This window comes from Leucopleurus acutus (genome assembly GCF_964270905.1).
Source record: "Leucopleurus acutus genome assembly, chromosome: 9".
Taxonomy (NCBI): domain Eukaryota; kingdom Metazoa; phylum Chordata; class Mammalia; order Artiodactyla; family Delphinidae; genus Leucopleurus; species Leucopleurus acutus.
Genome location: NC_139144.1, coordinates 25,278,163 through 25,292,871, shown reverse-complemented (window position 1 = coordinate 25,292,871; position 14,709 = coordinate 25,278,163). Strand labels below are relative to the sequence as shown.

The window sequence follows — 14,709 nt, the reverse complement described above, 5'->3', positions numbered from 1 at the left end:
AGGACTACACTTCAGAGAAAAAAACCAAAACATAGCTAATTACTGTGATTTTTGATTTGAATAAATAGATTAATAAATTTAATCTACTCCTATATGCCCTGTGACCATACAACTTTGAATCATTGAGAACAGTGAAATAGTTGACATTTTTAATCACTCACCACAATGCCTTTCACTTTAAAATATTGAAACCACAGGAGGAAATACTTAAGGTACGTGTCAATCTGTAAGTGCTTTGGCTTTTGTGAATTCTGCACAGTACAGACTGATCTGTGTTCCTTAGAAAGTGTCCATCTTTCACATTGAAATGCTTTAAAAGTTTGGAAATATCCACGAATTGTAACAATTTTGTACATTTTCACAATACTAGAGCTTAATTTGATGTTTTAATCATTTTAATTAAAAAAATCTATTTCAACCTAAAGTGATGCATCTGACATATGATAATAATTCATCTGTAGTAGTTATGGAATTATGCTTAGAATAGCCTGTTTCCTTTATAATTTTTCTCAGGCATGGATAAATAGTCAGTAAATTATTCAGTTTTCCTTCCAAGCATTCTTTTCATTGAGAAACACCTACAGGCTAGTAAATGGTGAATTTGACATCACTATTTTGGTATGATTCTGTGATGACTTCTGTTATACCTAATTGTAAGTAATTAAAATTTGTAAAGAGAGAATTTTAACTTTAGGAAAATTTTATCAGTTGTCTAAAAAGGCAAACCAGAGCCACCTACAATATTTTGATTCACTGTAAATCCTGGTTCCTTTAATTTCATCTGAATCCCATAATTCTGTGATATCTTAAAATGTCAGATATATAAAATGACAGATAATTCTTTACCATCAACTGTACATTCTAACAATCTAGTTTACTTTTTTTATGTTAGAGTATATTATTTATTTGTTTTATACAATAGTTTTTAGTTTTGGAATCAAACCCCCTGTTTTATTTTCAAATCTATGTTAGTCTTTAGGCATGTGGGAATATTCCATAATAAAAGTGACCTAGTAAAGCTGTGTTTCATGAAATAAAATCAATTAATTACATGATAATATTCTAATACTTTTTTAAAAAGCTGTTTAAACTTGGTTCACTTGCCTTGTACAATCAACTAAGCAAAGGGTTTTCCTTTTTTCCAAGGAATCTTTCTGAGCCACACTTTTAAACACAGAAATATTTAATAGTAATTTCTCAGTAACAGACCAAAATATTTAGAACTCAATAGGAAGAAAAGGGAAGTGATTCTTATCTGAATTCAAAATTTAATAGGAAAAATGACTCCATTTAATCCATGTCCTTGAATCTTCCTCAAAACTAATCCTACTGTCAATTTATTTTTCATTCAGCTCATCCTCTTAAATATTTAAGCCTTTGTCACTCAAAAATTCAAAGGAAGATGTATGCCAAGAGTTCTTTCTCTAAGTTTTTTTTTACATTCTTAATTATAACGAAACTGTAAGGTGGGAGAGGAACTGATTTTGGAGATTAATTTGAATAATAAGAAAATTGGGCAAGGTCCTAATTATCATTTTCTCTCAGTTATTTTGTTCTTGATAAATATATTTAAATTATGTTGTTACAAAATATATCTGAAAACTAAATAAATTCTATTCTTGTTTAAGGATTTACGTAGGAGGCAGAGTGTATGAGGTTGAGGACAAAAACCTGAGAATCTAACAACCTGTTCCATCATTACCAGATAATCTTGACTGTTTGCATGTCTCTGGCATGAATGTAAAGATTGAGCTGAACACATTCCCAGGATCTCCAGCCTTTAAGTCTCAGGAGCATTGTGTACACCCTAGAAAAATGTGACGGTTTTTCTCTTTTTAATTTCATTATATGGCTTCCCATATTTATGCACTGGTTTTGTTTCATTTGAGCTACTAGGAGTGTGAATCCTCAAAATGCCTACTATACAGTCTTAATTTCAAATTCTATATCTTAGCATCAGTTTCTATAGCCTAAACATGAGAGAAGGAAACAAAATTGATTGAATGCCTGTTGTGTGCCAGGAGCTGTACTAGACTATGCATCTTTCGTCTTAACCCTTAAACAACAGACCTGTGAGGTAGGTGAGTAGTCTCATTTCACAGATGAGAAAGCAGACTCTGAGTATAAGTACCTAGTCCAACGTCACAGAGCAGTTAAACAATATAGTTGGGATTAAAAACTCAGTATTATTGACTCTAAAGCATATTCATAAATTTTTATGAATATCAATAAATGGAATGGATCAACAAATTATTAATATACTGCTACATTTTATAAGTTCATAAAATTTAAGGATAGCATGTTTTATGTACAAATAAAATATTACATGGGAATGGTGAATGAAAAGCAATGGTAAAAATTATTTTACTTAAATGTGAGAGTTGTCTTTTTTTTAAGCTAAAGAATTTAAGACTTCTTGAATATTTATCAAAATTAATGAAGTGGAGCAGAGCTGTTACTCTCTCATGTTGACTTAAATTGGTTGACTTCCTCTGCATTGCACATTTTGTCTAAAAGAGAAAAGAGCACAAAGATTAATGCACATATGTTATATGTTGTTAAAGTTTCAAAAGTGATAAAACTGTTTTTGCAATGGATTAGAAATATTTTCCTTCTTCTGGAAAAAAGTAATGAACTACATAAATATAAAAAATCAAAAGTGGCTGTAAATGATGAATGCTACACTTTCTCTGAAAAGTTATTTTTTTCTGATGGGAGAAAAAAATCAGAAAACTGATCTTTTTGCTTTGTATAAACTTAAATGAAAATAGTTTCTGGACTTCCTTTCAAATTAATATTCAGCACACAAATTACTGAGCACTTACTATTGTATCTAAGGCAATATGCTAGTTGCTGGAGATACTAAAATTTATAAGACATAGCTTTGACCATCAAGGACATTACAAAGACTAGTTGTATTTTTTGGTCTAGCATGTTGCGTAGTTATAAATACAACCTGAAGTTATCTAATAGCATCAAACGGTTCGGCTGGTAAATACAAGAGTTGAGGCAATGTTAGAGCATACGTACTAATTAAATGGTCTCCCCTTATTACCATACTCTAATTACATTAAATGGTATCAGAATTATAGTTAATTTTCACTTCAAAAGCCATTGTATTCTTTTATTTGTATAATTAAACTACAAGAGCTGTAATACATTCAAACAGAGCTTGTACAGGATTACTTAAATGATAGCATTTTGCTTTGGGGCAAACAAATAAAACATTTCCAGAAAATGCAAGTAATGTGTTAATTAGGCAATGTTCACAAATTGTGAAAATGCTCATTTATATCATTACTAAGATTGTATTTCATTTGCCTATTTATTTTTTATCAAGTATACCATCTTAATATTCTTGGCCTTACATTTTTATAGTAGAGTAAAAGATTGTGCCAACTAGCACACTTTTAAATCAGATTTTACAGTTCAAATTTTCCCTGAAAATCTAAGGCTAATTTATTGTCATCAGGGAATGATGTATATAGTGATGCTGATTGGTATTGAAACTCCTAAATAATATGGCACTAAGTATATGTCCACACATACAAAGATATACATGAAATATTCCCAAATAAAAACTGTACTCATATTTTATCCATGATTTTATTTTTCATGTTTCTCAGACTTTTCAGTTGAAGTCTACTGAAGGGATAAATAGGGTGTAAGTCTAAGGAATCCTTTCAGTATTAGGTGTGTTAAAATTAATGGGAAAGTCAGGTCTTTCAAGGGAAGTTCGGTCAGTTGGAAATGCAGGAATGGGGTTCAAGGAAGAGATATAAAGTAGAAGAGACCAGAAAGGAAGACCAGAGCTCTGAGGGATGAGATAATCCATGTGCTGTGTAGGCCTTGTTGAAAAGCTAAGAGGAGAAGTTAATTACTCAGTGTCAACTAAGCTGTGGAGACAAAGTCCTTAAGGTAAGGGATGAGGATGATCCCCAGTGTAGCAGAAGTGAAGAACAAAGATAACGTGGAAAGAGTCACTGGGTTATGGAAAAAGAGGGGTCGAGGCTAGGGTAATTAAGGCAGGATTGAGTAGGGGGAAATGAAAACTTTTAGTGCTTATTACATATCAAATAATTTGATAAATTATAAATAATTAAATACGATAGCAGATTTGACAGCAAGGTCAGATGAAGTTTTGTTTGTTTTAGTGTGCTATTTTTTTTTCTATAAGATGTTTATATGATAGAAGGACAGTCACTTATTCATTATGTCAAAGAGCATATATTTATGGAACAGATTCTTTGTAAAATAAAACATTATTTAAGCTACGCTAGGGCTAAAAGAAAATAATAAAGAATAAGAAGCTTTCAACTTAACATAGGAAAAATGAAGATTATTGGGGTCAGGAATTGATGAGATCATGGCCACAGATAAAGAAATGAGACTACTTACAGGGAATCTGAGAACCAATGACTCAGGAAGTTAAAGAGTTCTAGTCTCTAGGCTCACATAAGATCTTTTATAACAGTGTATTTGTGTTACTTTCATAGTTGTGGATACAGTGAGAAATAACTATATAGGAAATATCCCTTGCCCTCAAGAAAGTGTTGGAAAACTCACTCACACACAGTGTTCTCAAGCCAGTGTGTATTTGTGTGAACCAATAGCTCTACAAAAGCAGAAGGAGAGATCATGTCTGCTTAGGGAGACCAGGTTGGGTATGAGGAAAGGTTTGACATGGGCTTGGCCTTAGGAATGGGAAGTACTCCAACAGTAGTAAACTAGGGGAGGAGCAAAAGCCCAGGAGTGTATAGTGCTTAGCAAACCATAAGTTGAATAGAAAACTAGAAGCATAGATTTTGCTTAGAGGATTGCAGAGGGCCTTGAGTACCTAGAAGAGGGTTGATGCTGTATAGGGCAGGCAGTACTGAGCAGGGGAAAGCAGAATCAAAGAGCTGCTGAGGAAGATTTCTCTCACCACAGGTCTTAATAGAGAAGGGGGAAAAAAGAACTCGTGGTAAAGTGTTATCATCTGAAATTGTATACTCTCAAAATAAACCTCAGATGGTGTACTCTGAAAATGAAACCTCAAAAGTACACTGATTTTTCTGAGAGGTGAAATGTTCATAAGAAATTATGGGTATTTGCAAGGACGATTGAGGAGAAGTAAAACTACTTGTGTTAATTAGTGATTTCCTAATGAGAATAGAAATATAAGTAGGAAGTGCTTTGCGGGAAAGACCATAGGAAATGAAAATAAAATGATGGTTCTTACTTGCTAATTAGGACAGAATGGCACCTTCAGAAAAATCACAGTGGTTAGTATTACTGTTCTCTCCGGGAGGATGGACTCTTTTGTTCATCTCGTCCAACTGAGGAATTGTGTATTCTTCCTTTGAATTTGACTAATTAAATGTAAGAATAATTTTAAAAAGAGAATAATGTAGAAATGGTTTACCAGGAGCACTCTAATAATGAAAATCATTGCCAAGTTATTTAGTAATATTCTTATATTTTTCAACACCTCTTCACGTTTAGCAATTTCCTATGCAACCTTGGAAGTAATGGGTAAGAATAATCTCCTTGGCTGGGAAGTAACTGATCCAAATTGAATGAAAATCTTGAACTCGGGCATATTTAAGATGCTCATTATGACCGCATATAAAAAAGCTGTTACTGGCATGTGAAATCTTTAGAACCAAGTAGTGATTGAACCTCAAAGGTTTATTTTTAAAGAAGACTCCTTCTTTTTCACAATTCTTAGGTTTTTTAGAATACATCCAGGCATGAAGCATTATGGAAATTTATCAATTCTTAAACTTAGCAAATTCAGTTAGTAGCATTTTTTTTTTTTTTTTTTTTTGCAGTACGCGCGCCTCTCACTGCTATGGCCTCTCCCGTTGTGGAGCACAGGCTCCGGACGCGCAGGCTCAGTGGCCACGGCTCACGGGCCCAGCCGCTCCGTGGCATGTGGGATCTTCCCAGACCGGGGCACGAACCTGTGTCCCCTGCATCAGCAGGCAGACTCTCAACCACTGCGCCACCAGGGAAGCCCAGTAGCATTTTTTTATGCCTCAAGAGAATATCAGAATCCAGGATCCAAGATCTGGACTCTTTTCTTCTAATGTGGATACATGTATGAATTTTCTAGGACTGCTGTAACAAAGTACCACAAGCTTAGTGGTTTAAGAACAACATAAATTTATTGTCTCACAGTTCCAGAGGCTGAAAGTCTAAGATCAACGTGTTGGTAGAGTTGGTTCCTTCTGAGGGCTGTGAGTGAGAATCTCCACCATGCCTCTTATCTACCTTCTGATGATTTGATGGCAATCTTTGGCATTATTAGCTTATAGTAGCATCACCTTGATCTCTGTCTTCATCTTCACATGGCATTTTCCCTGTGTATGTGTCATTGGTGTCTACATTTCCTCTTTTAATAAGGATACCAGTCATATTGGATTAGGGCACACCCTACTCAGTATAACCTAATCTTAACTAATTACATGTGTAATGACCCTATTTCCAAATAAGATCACTTTCTGAGGTACTGGAATTTAAGACTTCTACATGTGGATTCACCTTGTAACATAATTCAGTCCATAACAATATGTAAGTAAAAAATGGATGTGGACATTGTTGAGAGTCATCCTGTAGATCATCTACTCATTTGAGATCTTCTATCTCATATAGTGAAACAGAGAAATTAAAGATTCAGAGGCAACTTTTATCAGAAGAGGGATGTTTTCTGTATGTACCCAAGGTCTCCCATTGGGAATCATCTCCTCGCTGGCTGCCCTAACATCAACCCTTACCTCAGCCTCAGTTCTCTAGCATGCTGTTTCCCTGAGTCACCTGGGAAAAATATCACTTTTATATTACCCTCTCCTCAATAAATTTTGGTGGCTCCCTGCTAACTGCATAGTAAAGTCCAAGCTCTCAAATATTCCCTTTAGAGTCTTCCACCCACCAAAGCATACCTGTCATCTTACTCCTCTCAGTTTTCACACGTACAAATCCAGTGTTCCAGCCAAACTCAACTTCTCATCATTTTCCGAGCAAACCAAAACATTTTTAAATTTCTGCACCTTTGTTTATTATGACTGTTTTTGAAACCTCTTTCTTTCACTCATCCTGTAAGCCTGGCTGAAGTTGCACATCCTTCACGACACAGTCACTATGCACATGAGGTGTCTGCCTCTCATTCCTGTAGCACGCATGATCTGTGAGTCATTTTGAACTAATTTTTGTTTGTATTGTTTTTTTTCCTTTACATATTTATGTCTTATATGTCTTACCTCCCCACCTGGCTTGTAAACATCTTGGGAGCAACTATATTCTATTTTGTTATTCATAGAGTAATACAGGTTGTCAAACATTATTGACACAGTTAGGACTGATTTATTGTGCATTTTCTTACCAGTGAAGTACACAGTGGCTGTTTTATTGTTTCCCTTGATTTGTTGTGCACCTACAGTTAGTTGCAAAAATCCTAGTTCACAGAGTTCCACATTGTCTCATGTAGAGTTGGGAGTCAAGGGGTTTGGGTCCATCCTGTTGAACTAGTTCATTTAGTCCTCATAGCTTTAGTTACCTTATCTATAAAACAAGGAAATAATGCCAATTTAGTTCTAAAGTTACTGTCAGATCTAAAATTCTATAATTTAATAGTTTATACATTATATCATTCAAATTGAAATCTCTATATAAAGCTAATCGGACACTGGAAGCTTTTATACAGATACATAGATTGATAGATTGATGAGCCTTGTATTGCTGATTTAGTTCTTTTTTTCTGTCAATGCTGACTGACAGTTTAGTGATCCTCAATTATTTGTTTGATTTTATAATTCTGGCTATATTGAAAATAGTCTTGAAGTGCCCTATTGAAAATAAAAAACAATTAAAAGGTAATTTGGAGGTAATTTCTGTGATGATATATAAGGAATTACTAACAGTCATTAGCCACAGAGAGCAGGGTTGGGGAAATGAGGGGAAGTGGACTTTTTCACTTTAATCAGATTTTAACAGTACACATTAACTTCACAATTAAAAAGAAGAATAATTAGGCAGTTTGAAGGCCAGTGCTATTTTTTAGAAATGGAATATCAGGCTGGCAAAAATCAAGAATAAGAAAGTAAAAATGCCTCCTCCCTCCTTCTTAAGGGTTCTTAGAAGCAAGATGCCAGAACTAAAAGTGTCTGTGGAGTACAACAATAGATTTGTTAGTGTCCTATCATATCATAATATTCAAAGTGTTTCTTCATGATCCTTAGTAAAGAGACTAGTGTTTTGAAATTGAAGGGAAAGTAAAACAAACAAGAAACCCAAGATTAGCAAAACAGTACGTGATACTTGGTACCTGAGTTGACTTAATTACCACAAGTAGATGAGCACTGAATATGACTCTAGATTCCCTGGAAACTTAGACCAAAAAGAACTATCTTGGGCTCTATCCTTTTAAATGTGTGATAGAAAAAAAGCACGTAGGTAAATCTATGGAAGAAAACTGTCCTTGTATTGACTAAGAGAGAAAATCTATTTTCTTTTATAAGGGATATTAGGGCACAGAATAAATCACGTCTTTATCTACAATTTTGTTTCAATGGGCATTTCTTTTATGGAGGCTCTAGCAGTGCTGAGAGCATAATACTGCATCTTAACACAGGAGGGGTCTTCTTGCATAGAACAGAAAACAAGGCCCAGGACCTTTGCTTTCTGCTGATGTAACTTTTGAAGTTGGAAGAATTAAAATTTCTGGCGCATTAATGTATCAATCAGATTGCCTTGCAACTTCCTTAAATATGTCATTATGAGATGAGTAAGCCATGTGAGATTAGGAGAGGGAAGAACCTCTTAGTTAGGTGTGCCCTCTGTGTGGAGTTCCCACTGGGAATCAGTCTCTATTGCAGTAGGAATGTATCAGAAAGGCAGAGGACATGTCCAGAAAGGGTGGCTTCACTAATTAGGTAATAGAAGCAAGAGGGGCTGGACCTGAGGAGCAGAACTATGGTCCCCAGCACCAGGATAGCAAGTGTTTGGATGTAAGAAGTTATCGAGTTCTCTCTTCTGCAGCAAGATAATTCAGGGTTCCCAGCACCTTGCCTGTATATTGGGGAAGAAGTTAAGGCAGCCCTTGGAAGTTCATATCAGTTCTAGCTGTTGAAAATTCAACTGAACAGTGTAATCCATTAGAACTATAACCTGCTAGAAATTCAGTTTTGGGCCTTAATCAGTCCAGGTTTAATCGTACCATCATATAAGGGAGTTCCCCATCCTGGTCCTCATGAACTAGCCTCTTCTGGCCACCACAGTATCCTTAGCCAGGAGTGATGATTTTAATGACTCATCGCCTTTCCAAGGTAGGGGTATTTCCATAAACAGGAATATGCTCACCTCCTTTTCCTTTTGTCGATGATGGGCTGCTTACACCAGCTTCTGAAGGCCAATGGAGGAATTAAATACTTCTTCACTTGTATTCTTCCATTATCTTGTCCAACAAATACTCAGTTCAAGAGATCTCACATCTTGCTTAAAAGTTACAGGCTTTTTTTTTTTTTTTAACATTCATGTTTCAGTATTTCTACCAATGTCAATGTACAGAATGAAGGAAACTGACATTTATTAATGTCTCGTCTCTTGCTCTATATTATTTTAGGCATTTCTTGGCTCGGTGCTTACAATGTAAGTGCTGTGTACCCAAATTTACCTTCATGTAACCCTAGACTTAAGGATCTTTCCACTAGAGTCCTGTGTTGTCAGATGCAGGCAAATTGTCAAGTTCACTGGATATGTCTGGTAAATAGTATTTATAATAGGTTTGAGTTAATACTGGTTCAGTAGGTTTTGATTTCCCAAGGATGACGCTATGCAAGAGCTCCCTTAATGTAGAAAATACCTTAGGTAAATGGCCATCCCAGGGATTCAGGCTTGGATCAGAATTTAAGGTAAATGAATAAAGATACCGAGTTGTAATGCCTGGAAAGCAGTTCTGGACATTTACACACACACACACACAAACACAAACACATCTCTACCTCCCCCCATCATACACACACTTAATAGGAAATTAGGCACACAAAGCCTTGTCTAGGAAAATTTAATCCTTTCAATAGCTAAATAATAAAAAAGGAACTGGCAGACGATTGGTACACAAATATTACTAGGGAAAAAAAATTTCGCACCAAGCTGGCGGGTAATCCCCGTGTCGGTGTGATGTGCTAGCTCGGAAGTGTTTTCTGCCGCTGTCATGGTTCGTTCGCTAAACTGCATCATCGCTGTGTCCCAGAACATGGGCATCGGCAAGAATGGGGACCTGCCCTGGTCCCCGCTCAGGAATGAATACAGGTATTTCCAAAGAATGACCACAACCTCTTCAGTAGAAGGTAAACAGAATTTGGTGATTATGGGTAGGAAGACCTTGTTCTCCTTTCCAGAGAAGAATCGACCTTTAAAGAACAGAATTAATATAGTTCTCAGTAGAGAACTCAAGGAACCTCCACAGGGAGTGCATTTTCTTGCCAAAAGTCTGGATGATGCCTTAAAACTCACTGAGCAACCAGAGTTAACAAATAAAGTGGACATGGTTTGGATAGTGGGAGGCAGTTCTGTTTACGAGGAAGCCAGGAGCAAGCCAGGCCATCTTAGTCTATTTGTGACAAGGATCATGCAGAAATTTGAAGGTGACACAATTTTTCCAGAAATTGATTTGGAAAAATATAAATTCCTCCCAGAATATCCAGGGGTGCCTTCTGATGTCCAGGAGGAGAAAGGCATTAAGCACAAATTTGAAGTATATGAAAAGAACAATTAATGTGAAAACGTTTTCTGATCTATTTCAAGCCTCCTTCTCCCCCCCAAAAAAAATTACCTATTTTTTCTTGTAGAGACTTCTGTTGACTTTAGATCTGTGTATAATTATTTCTAAACAAAGTACTCTTATTCCGCATCAATCTTAACTGTGTCAGATACCATTTGTGAAGCATTTCTTGCTGTAACTGCCTGAATGCCCATCAAGGGTCAAGAATAGTTTACCAGCACCTGCCTAGGATAGAATATCTACCAAGACAGCCCAAAGTGGGAGAGTCCTCTGGTAGCATGAGTTGAAACCAAAGCCTGTAGAGCTAGCTAGGAGCTAGGCAGTTGGATCCACAGGTCAGAAATGGATTATAAACAGAAGAGCTAGCATTCAGTTATTAAAGTTAGATCAAAAGAGGGACTGTGGGGCTTCCCTGGTGGCGCAGTGGTTGAGAGTCCGCCTGCCGATGCAGGGGACACGGGTTCGTGCCCCGGTCCAGGAAGATCCCACATGCCGCGGAGCGGCTGGGCCCGTGAGCCATGGCCGCTGAGCCTGCGCGTCCAGAGCCTGTGCTCCGCAACGGGAGAGGCCACAACAGTGAGAGGCCCGCGTGTCGCAAAAAAAAAAAAAAAAGAGGGACTGTGAATTACCTTATATCACACTTCTGGAAAAAATTTTGTTCACTTAGACTGGGAGTGAATAAGTTGAAAACTCCAGGATATTCCACAGGGATATTAAAGAGGCAGGTATGAGACTACCTTTTTGGTGGTTAAAGGAGGTGGTCCGAGACCTTAAAAAACTTTGTTTCTGATCTTCAGTGAGATCCCATGGGATGTTACAATGACAAAAAAAGAATTGGCTGCTCTTTACAAAAAAGAATAATCTAATATCAAGCATGATGGCTAAAATTAAAAATTCAAAGAGGTAATAAATTGAGAATGAATATGCTAGAAACCAAAATTAGTAAGTTAGAAACTAAACTTCACAAAATTAAAAAATGAAAATTAAAACATTTTACCCATCACATTAGCAAAGATTTAGATTAAGTATCCCCCCCCAAAAAAATAGCATTTTCTGCCTTATAAATTGGTACAACTTTTGAGAGTGTAAGTTAGCGATATCAATTAAAATTCAAAATATTCTGGGTTTGGACCCAGAACTTCCACTTCTAGAAATTAATCCTGAGCAAAGAAATGGACCCAAGAGTATTTGTTGCAACTTTTTTTTTTCAAACTTGAAAACAGCCCAAATGTTGATTAATAAGAAATAACTAACCAATATGTCTATAAAATGTAACATCTGCAGCAGTTAGAAAGAATGAAGTACTGACAGAAAAATGCCAAAAATTACTAAGTAAAAGAAGCAAATTGTTTATAATACTCAAAATGTTTAATAAATGTTCATGTGTGGGAAAAAGCAAAAAAAGATACAATAATATTACTAGGAAAAAATATAAAAGAGAGCAACAAATTTGTCAACAGATGAAGAGCACTTATTATAAAGTATAATAATAGAGAACATATATGAAAGTTGTGACCTGACATTTTATTACGCCTTTAAAATTTTGATATGGTGGTTTCTAACACAGTGTTGAAGGAGAGTAGCAAAGTTGAGGGCCTGATATTACCCAACTTCAAAATCTACTATAAAGCTATAGTAATCAAGACAGCGTGGGATTGGCAAAAAGAAAAAAAAAATAGACAAATAGATAAATGGAACAGAATAGAGAGCCCAGAAATAGACCTCCATAAATATTTTCAACTGATCTTTGACAAAAAGCAAAGGCAGTACAATGTAGGAAAGATATCTCTTCAACAGATGGTGATAGAACAACTGGACATCTGTATGCAAAAAAATGAATCTGGGTGTAGAGCTTACACTCTTCACAAGTATTAACTCAAAATGGATCACTGACCTAAATTTAAATACAAAACTATAAAACTCCTAGAAGATAAGACAGGAGAAAACCTAAATTACCTTGGGTATGATGATGCCTTTTTAGATACAACACCAAAGCACAATCTAGGAAAGAAATGATGGATAATTCAGACTTTATTAAAATTAAAAATTCCTCTATGAAATACAATATCAAGAGAATTAGAAGACAAGCCTCAGGCTGGGAGAAAATATATGAAGAAGATACATCTGTAAAGGATTCTTACCCAAAATATACAAAGAACCCTCAAAACCCTCAAAACAGTAAGAAAATAAACAACCCAGTTTAATAATGGGCCAAAGACCTTAACAGAATCTCGCTGAAGTAGATATACAGATGGCAAATAAGCATATGAAAAGATGCTCCACATCATATGTCATCAGGAAATACAAATTAAAATAACAATGAGATATCACTACATACCCATTAGAATAGTCAAATTCTGGAACACTACCACCAAATGCTGGTGGGGATGTGGAAAAACAGCAACTCTCATCCACTGCTCTGGGAATGAAAAATGGTGCAGCCTCATTGGAAGACAGTTTTTGGTTTTTCTCACAAAACTAAACATACTTTTACAGTTGGATCCAGCAATCCCACTCCTTCATATTTAGCCAAAGGAGTTGAAAACATGTTTGCAATAAAACTTGCACATGGATGTTTATAGAAGGTTTATTCATAATTCCCCAAACTTGGAAACAACCAAGATGTCCTTCAGTAGGTGAATGGCTAAATAAAGTATGGTAAAGCTAGAGAATGAAATATTATTCATTGCTTAAAAATGAGCTATAAAAGCATGAAAATACATGGAGGAAACTTAAATGCTTAAATGCATATAATTAAGTGAAGCCAATCTGAAAAGACTACATACTGTATGATTGCAACTCCATGACATTCTGGAAAAAGCAAAACTTTGCAGACTATAAGAAGATCAGTGGTTGCCAGGGCTTAGGATGGAGGGAGGGATGAATAAGCAGAGCGCAGAGGATTTTTTTTTTTTTTTTTTTTTTTTTTTTTTTTGCGGTACGCGGGCCTCTCACTGTTGTGGCCTCTCCTGTTCCGGAGCACAGGCTCTGGACGCACAGGCTCAGAGGCCATGGCTTACGGGCCCAGCCGCTCCATGGCATGTGGGATCTTCCCGGACCGGGGCACGAACCCGTGTCCCCTGCATTGGCAGGTGGACTCTCAACCACTGTGCCACCAGAGAAGTCCGAGAGGATTTTTAAGGCAATGAAAATATTCTGTAAAATATTATAATGATAGATACATGTCATTGTACCTTTGTCCAAACACATGTAAAGTAAAACACTAAGAGTGAACTCTGAGGTGAACTCTGATCTTTGGGTGATTATGATGTGTCAGTGTAGATTCATCCCTGCTAACAAATGTATGAGTCTGGTGAGTGATATTGATAATGGAAGAGCCTATGCATGTGTGGGAGCTTTGGGTATATGGAAATTCCTGTACCTTCCTTTCGATATTATTGTAAAACTAAAAATTCTCTAAAAATTGTCTTTAATTTTTTTAAAAAAGAAAGTTCTTCTGTGAACAAAGACCATGAATAATAAATACAAGAACTCAAGAAAGAGAAAACAAGGCAGTGGGAGGAAATGGAGTGTCAATTGGCAGATTTTAGTAAAATAGAAGAACAAATCAAAATCATCACAGAAATATAAAAGAATTGAAAAGAGCAGTCATGAGAATAGACACTGGAGAAAACACAGCAAGGGTACTGAGGATATAAGTGAGGAGATGCAAAAAAGTAAAATAAAAATGGAAGGTTGAAAAGGACTAAGGAGAAAATGATAGATATATAAACCAGGCAGAGAAGACCCTATATATGCATAATTGCAGTCCCTCAAGGAGAACACCAAAAACAATGGAACAGGATAAATATTTGAAAACATAACTTGAGGAAAAAAGTTGTGAAAAGGATAGAATACCTGATCCTATTTGTTGAAAGGACATATCATGTACCAGTGAAAATTGACCCAAATCAGTTAACACTGAGACATATTCTTCTGATATGTAC

General features: G+C 36.0%; 2 protein-coding genes across 4 annotated transcripts in view; both read left to right on the top strand.

The window, feature by feature from the left end:
* Positions 1 to 14,709, top strand: part of MAGI2 (membrane associated guanylate kinase, WW and PDZ domain containing 2) — a gene marked incomplete at its 3' end in the record, with an annotated part of 1,335,869 nt that overhangs the window by 110,773 nt on the left and 1,210,387 nt on the right. The gene's annotated exons all lie outside the window — the stretch shown is intronic.
* Positions 10,169 to 10,756, top strand: LOC309966575 (dihydrofolate reductase-like; the record flags this gene model as incomplete). The annotated part of the gene is made up of 1 exon (XM_082846757.1): positions 10,169 to 10,756. The coding sequence occupies exon 1, from the start codon at positions 10,193 to 10,195 to the stop codon at positions 10,754 to 10,756; it is 564 nt and encodes a 187-aa protein (XP_082702883.1). The 5' UTR covers positions 10,169 to 10,192.